General features: G+C 40.9%; 1 protein-coding gene across 15 annotated transcripts in view; it reads right to left on the bottom strand.

Annotated features, from left to right (window-relative positions):
* Window positions 1-1,885: 1,885 nt before the first annotated feature.
* Window positions 1,886-19,926, bottom strand: part of USP28 (ubiquitin specific peptidase 28) — a 56,894-nt gene continuing 38,853 nt past the window's right edge. For 11 of the 15 annotated variants that reach the window (XM_029208276.1, XM_029208277.1, XM_029208280.1 and 8 more), the window contains 12 exons: window positions 17,883-18,062; window positions 15,655-15,872; window positions 14,705-14,775; window positions 13,072-13,300; window positions 11,014-11,208; window positions 10,272-10,411; window positions 7,961-8,139; window positions 7,780-7,858; window positions 6,904-6,983; window positions 6,215-6,338; window positions 4,570-4,765; window positions 3,253-3,428 (listed from right to left, as the gene is read on the bottom strand). In XM_029208276.1, coding sequence (XP_029064109.1) covers window positions 3,253-3,428; window positions 4,570-4,765; window positions 6,215-6,338; window positions 6,904-6,983; window positions 7,780-7,858; window positions 7,961-8,139; window positions 10,272-10,411; window positions 11,014-11,208; window positions 13,072-13,300; window positions 14,705-14,775; window positions 15,655-15,872; window positions 17,883-18,062 — 1,867 coding nt within the window. Of the gene's footprint in view, window positions 3,429-4,569; window positions 4,766-6,214; window positions 6,339-6,903; window positions 6,984-7,779; window positions 7,859-7,960; window positions 8,140-8,827; window positions 8,924-9,924; window positions 10,111-10,271; window positions 10,412-11,013; window positions 11,209-13,071; window positions 13,301-14,704; window positions 14,776-15,654; window positions 15,873-17,882; window positions 18,063-19,926 lie in introns of all 15 variants that reach the window. The other 4 variants (XM_029208286.1, XM_029208271.1, XM_029208272.1 and 1 more) reach the window with 4 other exon arrangements.

Here is a 19,926-nt window from a genome sequence, read left to right as displayed (position 1 = left end):
TTCAAAAAACTCCTATAAATCACTAAGGAAAAGAAAAAAAAAAAGTGGGCAAAAGACTTAAATACGTATTTCAAAAAACAGAATAGCCAAAGGCCAATAAGTATATTAAGAGATGCTGGACATCCCTAGGACACAGATGTGGACAAAAGAATGTTGCCTGCCATCCCAGGAAAAAAAGGAATGTTGCCCACCATCAAGCCATCAGCCACTGCAGCCAGCCCTGATGGTGCACCCTGAGGGGAATTCAGGACAGAGAAAAACAGGATACTGGCCCTAGATAGTTAAGGTGCATACCTAAGGAAAAATTTCAATGAGGCTCGCATCTTCTCATAGGTAGAAAAGCACTAAAATCATTAACTTGAAATGTCTGGTGTTTTTGAGATTAGTAGTAGTCTTTTAATGTTCAACTACATGTTTTCCCCTCCCTTACCTCTTTGGAACAGTTCCTCAGAGCTATCTGAGAGGATGCCTCCAGGGCCACAGTCCTCAGTAAGGTCCCTAAATAAAACATAACTTGCAACTTGTAGGTTGTGCATTTTTCTTCAGCTGACACAGGGGAGTGCAAATCAAAATGATATCATCACATGTCTACCAGAATGGCTATATTAAAAATACTGACAAAATCAAATCTTGACAAGGATATGGGGCAACTGGAACTCTTATAAACTGCTGGTAGGAGTTTAAATTGGTATAACTGCTTCGGAAAACTGTTTGGTAGAACCTAATAAAGATACATCTACCTATTCCTATGACCCATATATTCTAATGATCCAGTAATTCCACTCAGAATTACATACCAACAGAAACGCATTCTTGGGCGCATCAAAAGACATGTACATGAACGTTCCTGGTAGCATTACGGGTAGCAGCCAAAAACTGGAAACACTCAAATGACTATTAGCATAATAAATTGTGAGGTATATTCATCCAATGAAATATAATAAACCGAGCAAGGAAAATGAGGAAACTACAGCTGCAGTTAATTCTCCCTTCTATCCTATCCCTGCTACATCCCAGCCCTTCATTCAACCCTTGCCTCTTCTTCATTCATTATTTAAATTGTTCTATGTATCCACTTCACACCTCTTTCTTGAAGTGGGTAGGATAACAATGAGTTTATATGCTCCATAGTTCTTGACAGAGCCAATTAACAAATCCAAATGGAAAAGGATTGCAATTCCAGTTAACCAGGGAAAGGCTAAACCCAGTCTCCAGGGAATTTATGCTGAGGTCAAGTACCCTGCCCAAACTCTTGAAATCATTTCTGGTTAAGGGTCACACTGGTTCTTTCTCCCACCCCACCCCCAACATCCCTTCCCCTCATCCTTCTTTTTCACAACCCTTTAAATAAGTAAAGCCTTTCTTAGCTTGAGACAGTTTGCTGACCCTGAAAGAAACTAAGCTGTACCTAAGGCAGCACCAGTACCCGCCATGGTGGTCTGAGTGGATCCAACACTACAGATGTACAGCTAGCTGTTCCTTTCTTCACCAACTGCAGGTTCTCAAAAGCTCATCAGGAAATAACTAGTGTGGAAAGGTACAAAGCAAAAGATTTTACAAGACTTCCAAGGGCAGTCAAGCAGTTGTTAATATAGCACAGGCTATGAAGTGAGACACACCAAGGGTTAGTGTCCTGGCTCCACTACTTAGGACACCTATGACCTTGGGCAAACCATAGTCCCCGTTTTCATCCCAGGGTTGTTATATAACTGTGCACAGTAATCAGTAATGACAGGTATTTAAAAGCAGAAGGCAAATGGTGCTACTGCCTAGAATTTTATATAGTAAAAGGTAATCAATGGGTAAGAAAAGTGATTAATTTCCCATGAAACAGATCTTTGCAGTGAGCTTTAAAACACAAATCACCTCTGAATATCTGTAAAAGATGGCCTAACCATTAATTTAACCAAAATATAAGAATTTGGTTTCAAGAAAATAATTTTTTTGCCTTCTAAATCAGAAAAATTACAAAGTGGGTACACTTACATGCAATGCAACTAGCGAATGAGATGAAAAGAGATCAGTCAGCACTAGGTGAAGTGACCACTGCCCTTCATCCCCCTCAAGCTTCTCAACGCTCTAATCTGCCTTTTTCTTTTCAAGAAGAAAAGCTGAAACGTGAGAAACGCTTACTGAGTCCATCCATTTCCGAAACAGAAAATATATATTTAAATAAAGGCCATACTGCATACCAAAGGTAAAACAAATACTTTTATTGCACATTTATAAAATCTGCATTGTTGTAGTAAGTGTTTTTCCCTCCCACGATTCCCTCATTAATCTTAAAATTTGGATACCCAATTTGGAGCCTTTTAAAAATTATCAAGAGGGGATATTTCTCTCTCTACATATACATATATATATAGATTTTTTTTTTCTTTTTACAAACCCACATCCCTTATTTTTTAAAAGCAAAAAAGGGGAGGGGCATCAAAATGTTCTTCTGGGCCAGCAGCAGCCTTAGACATGGGTTTTGACAATTTTCAGACACTAGAAATTTTTACCTAAATGGTTGACTATGAAAACGTGATCTTTAGTCAAGTTTCACAATGTTGTTACTCCATCTGAAGTCCTTAATGCCTTCCTTTCTTTCACTCAGGACTGAGTATGAGGTTTTCTGGTTTATTTAAAAATATAAAGTAAAAGAGAGAGAAGAAAGAAAGGAGAGGCAGCTTTCTTTTGACTTTTGAACATCTTACTGCCACATGCATGACCTTATGTTCTACCCACGTGTGAAAGGGCAGTGGTTCATCAACAACGTATCTTGTCATCTCCTGTCAAGAGCCAGGCGAGGTGTATGCTTCTCCTCTCTTGCAGTTAAGAATTTTTTAATGTCATCTGTATTTGATAAAATAACTAGTAGCTGTTCATATGGTTCAGGTTCTGATGAATCACCCTTCTACTCTGCTGTCAAAAACACTTATGCCTGAAGGATAATTTTAAAAGTGTCAAGAGGCTTAGAAAAGCCCAAGCACGCCGGTAGGTACAAGAGGCATTTCAGGTCTTCTGCCATAAATCAATACCTTAATACACTGGTTCCTGCCTTTTTTAGTGAAATCGCTTTTATGATTCTGTACCTAAAAAGTGCAATTTTATTTTCAATCCTTCTTTACATACACAGTATGGTTGGGGTCTGGATCTGAATCTTACTTTTCCACCTAATCCCCTTCCCAAGGTAAACACTGTGACAACAGACTTCTGTGCAACAGGCAGTCAACCAAAGACCAGGATGGGACTTGAACACGTGGGGGCTTATTTCACTGTCACAGTTGACACTCCTTGAATTGACTCCATGACAGCTGCAAACCTGCTACAAAGGTCATAGGGCGAATTGGGTCGAATAGTCGGAGGCTCCTTTAAGACAATGATTTCTGCAGAAGGATCTAGAAGTCTGGGTAGAAACTCCCCTAAGCACAGCTGCAGATTTTCTGTGGAGGAAAAATGGATGGTTACTGTACAGCTAAATAAATCTCTGAGTAAAAACTAAGTCTGCAATGATAGGAGAAGGTCTTTCATATAGCCATCACCCAACCTGAAAGGTTAAAGCATTGTTCTGGTCAGCTAATAACAAATGATGATTCCTTCAGGCCAAACCAGTAGCAAAGACCTATTTGCCAAATATACCAAAGTTTTAGGTCACTGTTTTAAGCCATGTGACGTGTGGCAGAATAACACTATATATTCACTTCATCATGGACACGTCTTCCAATCAATCATCCTTTAAAATTTGAGAAAGTACCATAAATATAACATACCGTAAATATACTATTGCCATAAATAAAATGCTGCTCTTTTCCTTCAAGTAATTAAAATATACCAGTGTGTACACGGCATTATGTAAAGCTATATATCACACATGGTCTAAATAAAAACTGAAGACATTAAAACAAAATTCACAGCTACTAATTATTATAGAATTTTTCAATAAATATTATAAACTTGAACACTTTAACAAGTCAATAGAATATCTCTACATCAGTGAGAAACTAACAAAGAGGATTCGTATTAGGATACGTAGCAACTTTCTAAATCTATCAAACTCACCTAAAAATACCTAGTTTTAGGCTCCCTCTCCAAAATGCTTTGGACATGCACAGACGTTCCATTTACTAATTTGTTAACCTTGAAGGCGTCACAGTTAATAATATGTTTACGTCTTGCAACTTCAAGTCACAGGAAAATTTAATTACGGCACCAACAGGTAATCAAGCTGCATAAATAGATTTTTATTTTTAAACTATAAAATTAAAGTTCAGATTTCGGCAGATGAAAAAGTAACAGCAGTCTGACATTCCTGGAGAGCAGTGATTTATTTCAAACAGAGCTGGCTGGCTGGCTGTGGAGGTGATTCAGCAGCCACAGAGGAGGTAAGGGGAGGCTAAGAAGGACAGGGGTGCAGGCTCCCATTCCTTGTTTCAATAGAGTAGATGTACTTTTGACTCTTGTATATTCTAGGGGATTCCAGTGCCTTAAAGTGGTTTGACAACCGGTACTACAAACTGAGTCCACTGTAATTTCTAGAATTCTCAAGGGCCTTAGAAATTATTGGAAGTGGCAACAACAGCACACCTGCAATATCTTGCCCAAGGTAAGAGCACCAGTGGTTTCTCATGATCTCAATGGCATCCAAGTCATCCTTGGAGATGTCGTTATTAATGATAAGGTGAATGCAGGGAATGATCAACTCATTCATCACATTAATACCCTCTGTTACAGAGTGCTCATCATTTGTTTCAAAGAGAGAAGCCGCTTTGGCATTCAGCTCCTATAGATAAAAAACAGAGTGAACAAAAATAAAAGTCTGAAAGAGAAGATAAGTATCTATTTTAGAAGAGCCTAAACAAGTACTTCCCAAACTTCACTGTACACTGGAAATGCCTGGGGATCTTTAAGAACTACCGATGCCCCAACCCAAGCAAGCTGACTGACTGGTATTTGGGTGACCTGGGCGCTGGGATTTTTTTTTTTTAATGCTCCCAAGGTGATCCGAATGCAGCAAAGTCTCTGACCCAGTGGCCTAAACTTACAAGTCAAGGTCATATTTAACACCCGCTTCTATCAAAAGGCCTATTCAATGGTTCTCAATCTTCACTGAACATCAGAATCACCTGCAGAAGGCAAGCTGGTGCCCAGGCGCCTCCCCAGGAGACTGGTTTAACTGTCTGGGGAGACGCCTGGGTCCCAACCATCTGAAAGCTCCTTAGGCGATTCTGACGCACACTGGAGGTTGAGAGCCAGAGGTGGAAAGACTCTAAATCCCTAGTACTGTCTCCCTGTGGCGGCTGAGCGGGATATTCAGAATGCAATCCGTATTTGGTGATTTAAAAAATAAACTCATGTCTTTGCTAAAATTGAGGCCCATCAAGTCTACAAGGCCCTGTTTTCGGCTTCGAAGTGCCCGCCATACGTGTAACTGATGCAGGAGCCCAAGTGCAGTCAGAAAATGGCGCTTCTGAGAGAATACATGTCATGACTTAACCTCCTCCACTTGGTATTAACGGAGGCAGTGGGAGAAACGCTGGCCTGACTCCTCCCGTGAAGGGGGATCCTGCCGGGTGTCAGAGAGGCTAAAGGCAAGCACGTGGGTCTGGGAAAGCCGCCTCTGTAGTTTCTGAAGGACAAGCACCTGCAGGAACCCCTGGGGAGGCAGAGGGGACATGGGTCTCCTTCCCACGTGGCGGCCAAATGCAAAATAGGTCAGGATAGATCTCCAGTGGTGTGTGACGAGGGTATTAACAGAATGGCAGGGCCGATCCTGACGGTTCATACCTTTAAAAAACTGGAATCTCTTTGGAAGTCACTAAAACGCTCATCTACTAGCTGAGCAGGGAACACAGGAAAAACACACATTTCTTACATGTTTACTCTGGGCCAGGCACCAAGAAAACAGCTGAATAAGAAGAGGATCTGTGCTCAGGAACTCACAGTCTAGTAGACAGGCCATGTGATAAAAGCTATAATGCAGTACATAGAAAGGGCACCGAAATGGGGATAAGTGATTCTCACCTAACTTCTATCAGGGGTGGAAGAAGAATGACATTCACTGAAGTAACTTAAAATAATTTGTTTCCATGTAAAACTACTCTTCAGAGTTTGGAAAAATCTAAAACCTGTTGGAGATTTTTTTAAGTTGTTATTTCTTCACGGCTTCAAGGAGCAGAGGTAAACACAATAGATAATTAAAAAGTCGTAAGGCTTTACAATCAGTACAAACCAGAAGGCATTTTCTTCGGTATAAAGCGATCACCGACTCTTTCACGCCCCGCCGGGGCCCCTTCGTCAGCAGAGCGGCATTGCTCTGGTAGGCGTACACCAGGTAGGAAAGCGCCTCTTGGTACCTTAGAAAGTGGCAGATAAAAAACAGCTCAGTGCTCCTTCCCCGAATCCAGGGCTTAGTCCCCACTGTTCCCTAATACAAGAATGCAACTGGCTGAGATGATGGAAAAGTCTTAATGATGGAGGCAGCATGGAGCACTGGGAAAAGCCTGAGGGCCAAAGACCACAGCCAGTCTCAGCTCCTCTGCAAACTGGCCGAGAAACCCAAGGCAAATCATGGAACTTCCCCGGGCTTCTGTTTCTCCCAACTCTAAAACAAAGAAGTGGACGAGAGGCTCACTAAGGTCCACACCAACTCTTAAAATTCACTTTCTGAGTTCATTTTCGTTTATCACAAAGAAAACCTGGCCATTATATCTCTCAACTAAGAAATCTATCATTATGTAAAGGATGAAAAATCATGTGTGATGTTCAGAGCAAAAGTGAAGTGAAACACTGGAAAAAGGTAGAGGCACAGGGTACATGTGAGAAGGGGGGTGAGGGTGCTGTGGTCCTCTGAATTCCTGATAGGCATCAATAAATAAGTGTCCTGACCAGTAATCTCAGTGACATAAGAGGCCAACTTACTTTCCTTTCTGATAGAGTTCCAGGCCTGTCAGGAGATACACAGACACCTTTCGAAACAAACTGTAATCTTCATGCCACTTCTGAAAAGGAATGACAGCCATTCATGATTATGACCACCACTGCTTCTACCCTTTCCGCCACAGTAAACTTCAAATACTCATTGAGCACACATGGCCAGGCACAAAAACAGGAGACACAAAGGCTTTCAGATAATAAAGTATTCGACATTTAGAATTAACGTCTACCGCCGACCTTAATTTTCCATGTCTTGCTCCTTCCCCCAAGGGACAGAAATACTCATTTCACATGAGCTTTAGAATTTAGGATCTTAATTTCCAACACCCACGTCAAAGTCATTCAGTTCTGGTATAAATGAACGGCCTCCCGAGTTCTGACAAAACCATCCAGATGACGGAAGACGGAGGGACACGGCCATTCCAACCTCACAGAACAACGCTAAGCTCAGTGGGGGTGGTGACATACTTTAGGTGGCACAGGACAGCGTCTTTCCTACAACACGAAGCCTTTTTTGAAAATCTGTAGTCATGCATGCATTTTAATGTGCAAAAATCTAATTTCAGATATAGAAATGTTAGAGAGCTAAATTATTTAAAGCAAAGCAAAGCCATGAATTCAAGAATTTTATTGCCCAGAACAGGGCTAAAGTGGGTATTTAAGAGGAATGAAGTGCTGATTCAGTCTAACAGAACAATGGAATAAAGAAACTGGCCATTCTAAGGGTAAGAAAAGATCATTCATTCATTCTCACCCAGCTTTCTCTGGGGGGTGGGCAGCGGGTGGTCAGTCTGTGATAATATAAAATTGTTGGCTTGGCCTTAACGTGTTTGCTTTGTAGATGTAAAGAGAAGATCTCACCTTGTACTCCTCCATATTCATGTCATCTGGACCAATCTCCTTCAATTTCGCTTGAGCCACCTTCATAATACTGATTGACCTGTGAACGAAGTTCAGAAAGCAATGAAAGCTCCCCCTTCAGAGGAGTTAGTCAAGCCAGGCCCAGAAGGAAGGGTGGTTCACCGAAGTAGCCCCTCCTCACCTTTCATCGTAGCTAAGATTTTTGTCCGCAAATTGTTCCAGAAGGGTCCGCTCTACTACCCTTTTCGGCGCTTCATTCTGGAAGAAGTAGACAAGCACATGCTGAAGTCGAGGATCACTGTGAGAGGTGGGGGTCTCTTTGGCGAGCTGATAGAGCCTGGAGTACTCTTCATGGAATGCCTGTTGAAGACAGAACTGGTGGTTAGAAAAGCGCACACTGTGACCTTCTACACACAGAAACTGACGCCTAAGTGCTACAGAGGTTTTCATCACTCCAAGAAGACTTCTGAGAAGTCCTTCTTACTGAGACATGACACAGGCAACTATGGAATCTGAAAGTTTTTTTCATTTCGTAAGGATAAAACTCCTCTGGCACCAAAGACATACTCACAAGAAACTCATCCTCCTCATAAAGTTCTCAGAAAAACAAGTATTTAGTTTTAATTGTTTCAGGCATATCCTTGAGTACCAAGGGCCTGACATTTAAAAACCGACATGAATGCAATTTCTTCAGGTACCTTAAATTTTATTCAAGTACCTTAAAAAGCATGGCCTTCATTCTTATATCATGGCCCCCAAATTACAAAGGCAAGGTCCCATTCACAGCTTTATGAACAGATGGCTCCTAAGAACAACAACAAGCCCTCCAGGCCGGGTGTAACACAGAACACCAAAGCCGCGTCGGTGCCAAGAGAGGAGAAGCCATCAGTGCTGTGAGGTGGCTGGGTCGTTAGCTGGGCAGGAAAGGAAGTTCTATGTTTTACTTCGATGAAAACCTTTTAATCCCATTTTTTAGCATCTAAGGAAATTACTGCCCCGTGTTATGATACCTGTGGTATAAGGATGAGAATTCAAAAAACAGAGATACCTTAATAAGCCCTGCTTCAGACCCATCTCGGTCAAAGGTCTGACGGGCTTTAGCTATGGCCAGGATGACCCCTTGCATGGCAGGGCTCAGCATCACCTACCACAAGAGGGCACAAAACAGAGAGAAAAAGGAGAGAAGAAAGGTTCAAAAGAAGACTGTATGAAAGAAAGGTGAACAGACAGCTGCAGGGAAGCATGGCAGCGTGCTCCGTGGCTGGAACCCACTGCGAGGCAACGCTCACACACCGGGTCCTACACACATTCACAGCCCTGGCCCTCTGCACAATGTCAAGACTTTGCCCAAGACAAGCTATTCCTACATATTCTCTCTAATTTAGCCAATGAATAAAGATGTATGTCTAAAAATACCTGTGATGTGGCGCTGCTACAGAATCGAGTTAAATTACAACTCTCAGAGGGGAAGTGTCTGAGGCGAGAGTTCCAACTGAGTTCTATAATTTGGGTGTATATCCTAAATACACCAGTACTTTGGAGTTTTACTACGATGAAGAGCACATTTTAAACAGTCTGGAAACTAGGGGATACACAAATAACACTTTACAAAGTGAAACTCTTACAATGATTAAAAAAATGCCCCACAGGAAAAAACAGAAACCTGAGGACAGGATTCCCGACAGTTAGTGTGTGGTGACAACTGTACAGGCGGCAGACAATGAACAACCCGGGATTCTACAGCTTCTCCCTAAAGCTTCAGAATTAAAAACACCTTCAAGTCACATCTGTTTTTTTGCTCACTAGACAACTGAAAACTTTATATTTGGAGGAGACACAATGGACTAATATGACCAAAGACAAAGACTCCTAAAGGCAATTTCTTTGCTCATAATACCAAACAAAAAACTAAATTCTGCCTTTCTGAGCCATCTGGCTCTGCAGCGGCCCTCATAAGGACAGGTCTGGGTAGGTATATACTGGCAGCAGTGTGCAGTGGTAACTGAGATAGGCCCTCTCGCCCATTATTTGCGTCAATGAGAAAACAGTAACTATTGCCAAACACCTCACACAACTATATTGAGTCACGTGAGAAGGAAATACAAGACTGACGACAGACAGCTAAACCCTGACTCATCTCTGTACCTCCTCATCATATCCATCTGCATCAGATCTAACCAGAATCCTTCCCACACTGGGAATCTCGACTTCAGAGACCTCAGCATTAGGCTGGGCAGCAGACTCTGCGTCATGAGCCTGTGTGGGCTGCTCGGGCTGCTCTGCAAGGTCTGTTTCCGGGGACATGGGCTTCTGGGGTTCAGCTTCCTTAAGCTGTGGCAGCAGAATGGAGAGAAAGAGTAAGAAAAAAACAGAAGAAATAAAGAGGGATTGGTTAAATGCAGCAGGCACAGGATAACAGAAATGCGAGAAACTGTGGCCGTTATTGCCAAGAGCCCACCCCTCCTGCACTTGGGCTTCTAAGCCATTCTCACCTCACTCAACGCTGCTTCCACACCACTCTTCTCGTAGGCGCGTGCCGTGTTTGCAATAGCCTGGGCGGTCTGCTCCTTCACGATCACGGCATGCTCGGAGGACAAGCAGCGAGCCCCGTGGGAAGAGGCGACTGAAGACTCTGATAAAGAACCGCACCAAGGAATGAGCATCTGATGAGAAGCAACCTCTAGAACACTCTGTAAACGGCAAGCAGGACTGAAACAAAGTTTCATGTGCAAACCTTCTAACAAACCTTCTAACAAACCTTTTTAAAAAAACCTAGAATTTCCCCTAGAAACTAGTGACTAAAAGAAATGGCTATTTTAGCAAGAAGCCACTGACGATGCTGTAAAGTTTAATGTGCTCCTGATGCTGTCATATTTCTTTATGCCAAGAAGCCTTCCTACAAACAACCATCTGTTAGGAAGATCACCTTTGGAGAATAGTTTTCATAAAATCTACCTATTAATCCTACGTAGTTTCTCCTGCAACCTGGGAAATAAGCAAAAAACGAAACAGAGTGAAAGTACGGGCAGCTAGTCTTTCTGCTCTTACTTCTGCTCAGCAGAAATGACAGTCTAGAGCCACAGGCTAGGCCGTCAGGTTGTGCAACACCAACTCTATCTGAACTCCAGTGTGCAGACCGTGGCACGGCTCACTCAGATGAAGTGCACGGGACTGGCTACTGGAGTGCAGCATGAATCCCACCAGATCACCGGCACAGATGCCCTTCTCAGGTACCTTGTGATGGAGAGAAATCCTGTGATGCTGAGCTGGTGGAAGACTCCATTTGAGGGATTTTGCAAGACTGCTCTTCTTCCCACTCCTCTACTTCCTGCTCAAACCTCCAGTTATCTTCCTGAATGTAATGCTTCAGTTCAACAGAGAGGGCTTCCACTTCTCCTGACATCTGATCTAATTCATTCGGGGCCGCCTCTGAGGAAGAACAAGGACAGAGTTTAAACGAAGTTCCACCAAGCAAAAGGTCTCAAGGAATCCAAAGGTCCTTTCTAGAAAGAAGGAAAATAAGACACTTTGTCTTTTTTTCTTACTCCTAATGAAAAATACATACACACGTACATAATCCATCTGAAGTACTGACAATATCAGGCCAACAGTCACAGCACCCCAGTAACAGTGCCTGGCATATTAGTAGGTAGGCACATTGAATATTTGTTAAACGAATCAATCGACGATAATGACTAAGGATTTGGAGTAGAGGCCAATCAGTGACAAAGTAGCAAGAACAAACCAAACATTTCTTGGAAATTGAGAAAATCATTAGATCCAATGGATATTTCAAGGTAGACAGTTTTATCAGTGTAACCAATGCTCCTATTACTGATAAGAATATCCATCTCAAGACGGTTAGAGATGAATTCCAAGACATTTATACCGCCTTAAGTTTCACACAATCAAATGCTATAAGAAAGCAAACTGATACAAAGGTTAGATGGTCAGTAATTCCTGGTTCATCAAAGGCTATGATGAAAAATGGCAAGGATAGCGAGGACATATTAAATCTCATCTCTAACCCTGTGACCAAAACAAAACATAAAAACCTACAGCAGAATAGCACATCCATGTACTCGTTGCTATTAACTAGTCTTTTCACTAAGCAAATGACAGTTTCCACTTTTTGTCTGTTTCTGTAATATAAAAATGAGCCATACGTGTAACAACAAGGCTCCTAGATACCACCAACAGCCTGCACAATTATTTGCACAGTAACTCCCACGAGCAGCTGTTCCTGCTTTCACACTGCAAACATGCAATTATGAAGATCAGTTACCGTTAAGTGATCATTCTCTCCATTGCTTATCCCTCAAGCACACGCTAACAAATCAGAAAGATCATTTGCTGCCCGGACAAAATGCCTTATGTGTTTCCTTACTTATGCAACACAGTGAAGTTTGAACACTAAAAGAAGATGCCTTCCATGATCTCAGATGTGAAAGGAAGAAAGAAAGAGAGAGTAATATAAATGGAAAACAGCACAGAACCTGGAATCAGAATATTTACTGGCTATAAGACTCCAGACAAGTGCAGAACCTCAGCTGGAAAATGTGGGTGATAAGAATTCCTGCCCTGCCTACCTCCCTTTTAGAGTTATAAGTTATTAGAGAAATAAAGTTTGAAAGTGTGCAATAAGGAGTAAAGTACCAACATAAATGATAATTATAATTGCTCTTAGCATTAGCAGTAGTATTATGAGAAGTATGAAACTGTTCAGGCAAATCCACTTGTAACATCTAGCTATTCTCCAAAGGGTGTAAAAATATGTGTGCAAGAATGTCACTAAAAGAGAAAAAAAAACTAGAGGCAACTTAAAAGTCTGTCAATGGGAGGCTGGTTTAACAGATTATATACGTATTCCATGCAATGGAATTATTATGCAGCTGTTAAAAAGAATAAGTTGGTTCTATTTATAAAAATATGCAGATCACTACGAAAAACAATTAATGAAAAAGACGCAGAACAGAATGGAAAAATGTCCCCTTTGGGGGGAGAAATCGGGCGGGAGAGAGATCGATAAATAAAATCTAGCCTCCGCATAGAACACTTCTTGAAGACCACACGTGAGACCTACGAATGGATACTCGTTGGGCTCAAGGACGGGAGTAGGAAAGCAAATTTATTTTTCCTTTTTAGTCTCCTTTATACTATTTGTATTTTTTAAATACATGATTACTTTGTAATAAATCTGAGTTAAAATTTTTATTTTAAACTACAAGATTGTTCCCTTCCCTGAGCAGTACAGATTTCCCCCACCCCTGGCTTCTGTTAAGGTGTTTTTACCTGCACTGAAGTGGGGTAGCTTGTCGTTAATGTACATCAGGCAGTAAGCACTAACATTTCTCAGGCCCCCATAGGAATCTCTTTCAAGTTCTTCCCAGGAAGACTCGGTAACAGAGATGTCGTTGTACTTGAGCCAGACTTGTCGGGGCTGATTATAGATATAGGCCCAGTAGTGTCCTGCATTTGCTTGTCCTTCATGAACAAGAACTGCATGCAAACGATAAGGCACCTGCAAATCACAAAGCAATTCCTGTATCAGGTTAATAAGCAAAATAATCTGACAAGACTTAGGTTACTAAAATTCAAAAGTATACCCAACTGTCAGACATCAGAAAACTGCCTGTTTATACATGTGTTTGATGTTAGGTTCACATCAAAACATCTTGCTGATTCAAGATGAACTAACAAAAACACAGCCTTGGAATCTCCTAATTACGTCCTGGTTCCTGAATCTTTAAAATCGGACAATTGATCTAGATGACCTCGTTGAGGCCCCTTTCAACTCTAAACTCCTATGATTATACGTCTAAAACGAAAGATAACTGAGACCTATTTATTCCACGAGTTCCAAACTCAGTTTATCTAAAAACAGAATCACCATGACTACTCATGTTGAGAAGATGTTTACCACACTTGGTACCTACAACAAGTTTAGCAGCTATCTTATTCTATGCCTATTTTATTTGTTAACAAAATCTAAGTTAGCATATTTCATTATTAGTCGGTCTCGTGGTCTCTATATTTCTTCTTGCAAGTTATCATCCACTTATCTGGGGGTGAAGACCCTTTTAACGACATACTTGTTTGTTTCAACATGTGAAAAGCCTTTTTTTCCCCCAATATGGGGAAAATAGAGCAATGCTTAAGTGCCAAGTAAGTACTGGTGAAAGAAAGTCAGCCATCGAACCAAAGTAAACTTACATTTAATCAGTACCTTGACATGTTTTTACTGGTGGTGAAATTTTTTAAATAACAGAAAAGAGAAAATGGGGAACAGACAAGATTTACATGATGCATTCCTGCTGTGCAACACAACTGTGCCTCCATGCGACCCTAGAAACAGAGCTCTCCTCCCGCGGCCTATCGTTCACACAGAAGCCAGTGGAGGGCATGCCCCTAACTGGAGCCTCTTTCCCCTCTATGCCCAGAATGTTACTCTAAACAAAAACATATGTGGAAACTAAAATTTCTGCCCTGCCTACCTCCCTTTTGGAATTACTAGAGATATAAAGCTTGAAAGCACGCTGCTAAACAAAGGATCACGAAGGATCATGGTACTTTGGAAAGGATGGGGAACCAGTTCCTGGTCAGGTTTCCCCCACTGCACTACTTAAATTAACCATTTTATGAGAAATTTTTATTAATATTTAATGACAAACTTTTCAAATACATGAAAAAAATACCATGTGGCAGAATCAAAACAAATATATTTTAGGTTCTGTTGGTGACAAGATACATTGCTTTTTTTTAGCCTAAAATATAGAATAATAGCTATTTCTTTCCTAAAGTTATTTTTATATCTCAGGGAAGTTTCCATTCAGTTTCAAAGAAAACCATCAACTTTTCTTTTTGTATCTACCATTAGCACCATTAGAACATGCCTTGACTACCTTCCCATCAATTTTCATTCTACCTGACGGAGGAGAGGATCACAGTACATCTGCTCAATAGTCTGGGTAGTGCTTGCAATACAGTTCTTTAAATCTGTTAAAAAAAAAAGAATACTTAGTTAAAATGATTTCACTACACGTCACCCAGGCAGCTTTAGCTCTGCGAAGAGTACTGCTTCTCTGCACCTGGGGTTCTGACCAGTTCAACTTCACTCTATGAACCACGAAGAAGGACACAGTTTTAAAGTAGGTGGAGCTTTAGGTTACAAAGGCTTTTAGTTTAATATAACTACATTAAGATTTTTAAAAAATCACCTCTTATAATTCACACCAGAATTTCTTAGAGAGAAAACAGTTTCTAGAAAAAGACCTTAATGGGGCACCTGGGAGGAATCTAGATTTGTATTATTTCTTTATTTACTGCTCCCTAGATAAAAGGAGAAAGAAGGGGAGGAGGGGAAGTCTGAGCAACAAGACAACGAGGCCAAAGGATTTTCGGAACAGAATCTGAATAATACGATTTTACACTGCGTGCATTACTCACATATTCTTTGCTTCATTAACCTTCAATAAAGCATACTTCATGTAGAAAAGACTTTAAAAGTGGTAATTCAGGAAAACAAAATTCTAAGTTTGGGTCAACTGAAGCCAGAGTTCAGATAAACTATGGGAAAAGAAAATCAGCAGATGCAGAAAATTCTCAGCCAAAGCTAAGTGTCATGAGTGTCCAAGCTACCCAGGATTTCCCAGAAATTTTGAGGAGGGAATCCAGGGGGGGAATCTTTTCATGGTTGTAAAACAGACGTGTGTGACCCAATCTCACAGGGAACAAAAAGTACCAAAGAGGTCACAATCCCCAAAATTCAACAGTATACATGGCAATGGCAGGACATGTACCCAAGGTACCTAACTTCCACATATTCAAACAAACAGAAAAGGCAAAGAGTAACTGGGAAGTATTGAAAGAGCCAACCTTGTATATCTTGTTCAATCTCGCTCCTCCACCTCTGAAGGCAGGTCTTAACAAAGTTTATCTCCTCCTCTGTGACCGTTCGAGGAGCTGGGTGTGAGGGCATTTCCATGGAAGATCGGGAAGGTGTAAGTGGCTGATTCGCCACCTTAGACTTGTGTAGAGAACCTTCAGAAGAAAAGGTGCTTTCAGCATCTTGACACGTGCTCTCTTTACTTGTACTGAAGGAAGATAAAAAACATGCTCAGATGATGATTTCCAAAATACGCCTTGGCCTAAATTAATGCGCTTTCTAAAGCAAGCTGCTACGTGGAGAAGTACAGCTATAACTCAGTGAGTGTTTACTCTGCAGTTACTGAGCCAAACCTTTCCTTTACATGCATCATCTCATTTAACACAACTTGCTCATGAGGCAGGTACTATGACCATCCCTATTTTACCAACTACAGACCTAAGATTTAGAGAAATAAAGCAACGTATCCAAGTTCACCCAGCTAGTAAATGACAGAGAGGGATTTACACCCAGATTCGCCTGGGTTTAAGAGTCTATGCCTCCTGCTCTCTAACCACTTGCCTTTTCATGAAGAAAGGATGAGAAGGAACATGGAGAAGAGAAGACTGGGACTGGAATAATCAAGGAATCAACTATAGTGTTTCCAAGATGCAACTGACTAAAGTGAGACGGAGAGACAGATGCAGGAACAAAATACACAGAAGAAAAATAGTATCAGCTCAACATCCAACTCACAGGAATGCAAATAGGTGGCCCCCTGGGAGAGCACAGGGTGCAGGACTTAAAGGCAGACAATCTCAGCTCTACCAGGCCTTAGCCAAATACCCAAGGAAAAGTTAGTAGCCTCAGGCAAGTAATCTATCTGATACCTCAGCTATGAAATGTGGGATGTTAACTTCTTTACATCCTTGTTGTAAACCAAGAATAAAGTATGTAAAGTAAATGTTAATTTATCTACTAATTACCTAATGCCAAACAAACCGCACAGAGACAAACCAGCAGGAAGATACACTAATCCTGTGACTGTGCTTAGGTTTCTGTTTCACACCAAAACTGAAGCATATAAACGTCCTACCTCTGACTTGAAAGCAACCCTCTCTCCCTTTCCCACCTGCCTTTCTCCCGTACACAGAGTAATGGAGAAAACCTCTTTTCCCTAAGGACCCATACATATGGAAAAATAAGCCCAACATAAGCAAACGAGCAGACATCTCAATCTCAGAAAAGATCACACACACACACAGAGCACTTTAACATCTAATATAGGCAGTACTATTTTATGTTATTAAGCCACTTTTTAAAAATTAAAACCATTTATATTTTACAAACGACATAAAAACATTCTACAAAAGCCCAAAGAAATACGCATAGGTAGAGTATAAAAGTAAAGGAACCCCCCACCCCTTGCCTCATGCCATCCCCTAGAGATAATCACTCCTACCATTTGGTATGTTCTATCCACATATGCACTTCTGCACAAACATCAATGAATGAGTATTAATACGTGTGTGCGCGGCGGGGGGAGCTGGAAGAATGATTGTTTTGTTTCGTTTTTTTAACATCAGAGTCTAACCTTTTCTACAGGTTCTAGTGTTTTTGTTAGCCAGGACACACACATCAAATTTGATCCGCGCTGGCCCCAGTGGCTCCTCCAGGCCACAGAGGGTGCTGTACACGGCTGAGCCGCAAGAGAAGCAAGGGCTCACGTGACGTGGCCTCCCTGTCTCTTTACTGGATAAACCCCTCTAGGCTGTCCTCTTCCATTTCGAGCCAGTTCTTTTCCATATCTTAATTTTCTATTTGTAAGTTCCCCTTCCCTTGATGTTTACTTAGTCATGCACACTTCTTCAGCAAACGAGAAAATGAGATGTTTTAGAAGTTCAGGGGCTGAGGTTTCCTCTGAGGAAGGCCTTTTGTGGCACCTAGCTTATAGCAAGCTCAAAGCAAGCTGGGCCTGCTGGAGAATGAACACTATTCCAAACAGCTCAAAACGCCTCTGAAATAATCCCAACTATCGTGTGGGCAAGACGAAGGCACCGGTGGGAATTATGAAAAATTCACCCAAGTGACAGTTGGCAAAATCCTTCCCTTTAAGACAAAGAGTTCACGGCCTTTGAGCTCTTACGGGGTGAGTGTTAATCAGGTGGAAAGATGGTGCACGGTTCAAATTAAACCAAAAAACCCATTACATACTATTTTTAAAACTTGTTTGCATTACCTTTCCTTGGATATCAGGTCAGAAGCCGGGCAGTGCTCAGAAGAAAGTGGTAACGTCATGCGTGCATCACTTTGAGATGCAGAGTTTTCTGAGGCAGGTTTTGTACTAGCAAATTCAATAACATATTTCAACATGTCCGGGAGTGGGAACCGAGCCGGGCCCGAGCCGTACTTCACATACCTAGGAGGCAGAGACAATGGTACTCTACTGCCAAGGCTGCCTTGTATTTTCAGGCTCGCTGACAAAAGATCTGTTATTTTCTGAAGAGTCAATGGAAAGGCTTATTCCTAAATGCCATACAATATTTAATACGTTAATCTATAGAGCAAAAAGTTCTCTAACTACAAAAGTGAAAACTGACAATAACCTAAATTTTTACACCTGGCAAAAAGCATTTAAAATGGGCTCCTAGTCAAAGCCACGCCAGTGATGCTTCCTCTTGATTCATATCACATTTAGGCTCTTGTCATAAAAGTAAATTCTGTTTCTTAAAGCAAAAGGGATATATTATCATTACTCAAATCTGAAAATAATGCTGGTGAACTAGTATCCAACGGTTTCTTCTCTGCTGCCCTTTAGATCAAGTACTCTGCAGTTAGGAAAAATGAGAGAGAGAAATCTGGAAATGGGAAGCAGGTATTGACAAAGGTCAGAGATAAGAAAACGCAAATCTTTCTTCTGCCGAGTCCTACGTACCCTATTATTCACATACTCATTCAACAGGCCAGGCCAGGAATAAATTATTGAAGATTTCTTTGGGATTAGTAAACAATAAATGTCTTCAATATGTAACCAAAACAACTGATTAATTATTTTAATAATACCCAATGTTCTGCCATTACTAGCACATGCTACACTCAGTAAAGCGATTTACTTTAGTGAATTCTACAGCTCACTGCAGAAGACAGTCTAAATGGTACATAATTAAGCTGACTCATTGGTACAGGTAAACTATAATCCTGGGATTCCATTTACAAAAGGATAGAGTCACTTCACATTTCTCTAAAGAAAGTGAAAAAAGAAACAGGCATAAAACTAGGAAGAAGGAAAATTGTCTGTTTCTATATCAAAAAGGACATTATGAAACAAACAAAAAAAATAATGCGACTCAAAATCAACCACGTTAGAGGGTATGCAGCAAAGACACTTCAGCTACTCTAATTGAAAGGAGAATTAGAATGACTTCTCCTGTGGATCTGCCTGCCACAGAGAGTTACAGCTTTCACTGAAAAGGATATTAAATATGTAAAACTAGAAGAACTTTGAAGAACTGTTCCATTCCTTACATTCCTATTTCCTTGGCTTAATTGCAGCTATCAGTTTACCTAAACTCAACTGGTCTTTCAAGATCTACTTTCTCCATGAAGTCTCCCCTCCATATGCCATGCCCCCAAATGCCAAAGGAAGATCTCCCCTCTCTGAACTCCTACAGTACATGAACTAAACCTCTTGTCTATCCCATAGACATGGTTAACATGTCTTCTTAAGCTTTCAGTGTTTGTTGAAAGAAGTTATTAATACAGCACTGGCTTGGACCAAAGGAAACGTCTTCTTACTGGCACAGCAGCACTGATAATCGCATAAGATTCTAAGCCGTTCTTTAACATCTGTAACTCTTCTCAGGCTCGCTGCATTTTAACGTGATACTTCTACAAAATTTCAGGAAAAAATTTTCTCTAAGAAACTTATCTTCAATTTTATGACAATCATTTTTCTGTTCTTCTACTGAATTCCTTTAGACCAACTACTTCATCCAATGCAGCACTTGTATTAATTTAGTAGAATCAGAGCAAAAGTAGTTTCAAAAAAGATGTCTACACTGTACACAAGAAATCTTACTTTTAATATTAGAGTACCTTATAGAAGAAATGGTGAACATTTTTATTTTTTTGAATAATAAAAGTAATGCATGCACCTGGTAAGAAAACAATTACAAAAATGTGTAAAACAAACCACAAAAGCCATCCACCCCCATCTCACTTCTACCACCTAATGGTATCCATTAACAGTGTCTTGTATAGATTCCCAGGATTATGTCACACAC

The sequence above is a fragment of the Monodon monoceros genome, unplaced genomic scaffold (assembly GCF_005190385.1).
Source record: "Monodon monoceros isolate NGI ecotype Baffin Bay Population unplaced genomic scaffold, NGI_Narwhal_1 Super_Scaffold_7, whole genome shotgun sequence".
Taxonomy (NCBI): Eukaryota; Metazoa; Chordata; class Mammalia; order Artiodactyla; family Monodontidae; genus Monodon; species Monodon monoceros.
This window is presented reverse-complemented; position numbering and strand designations above follow the sequence as displayed.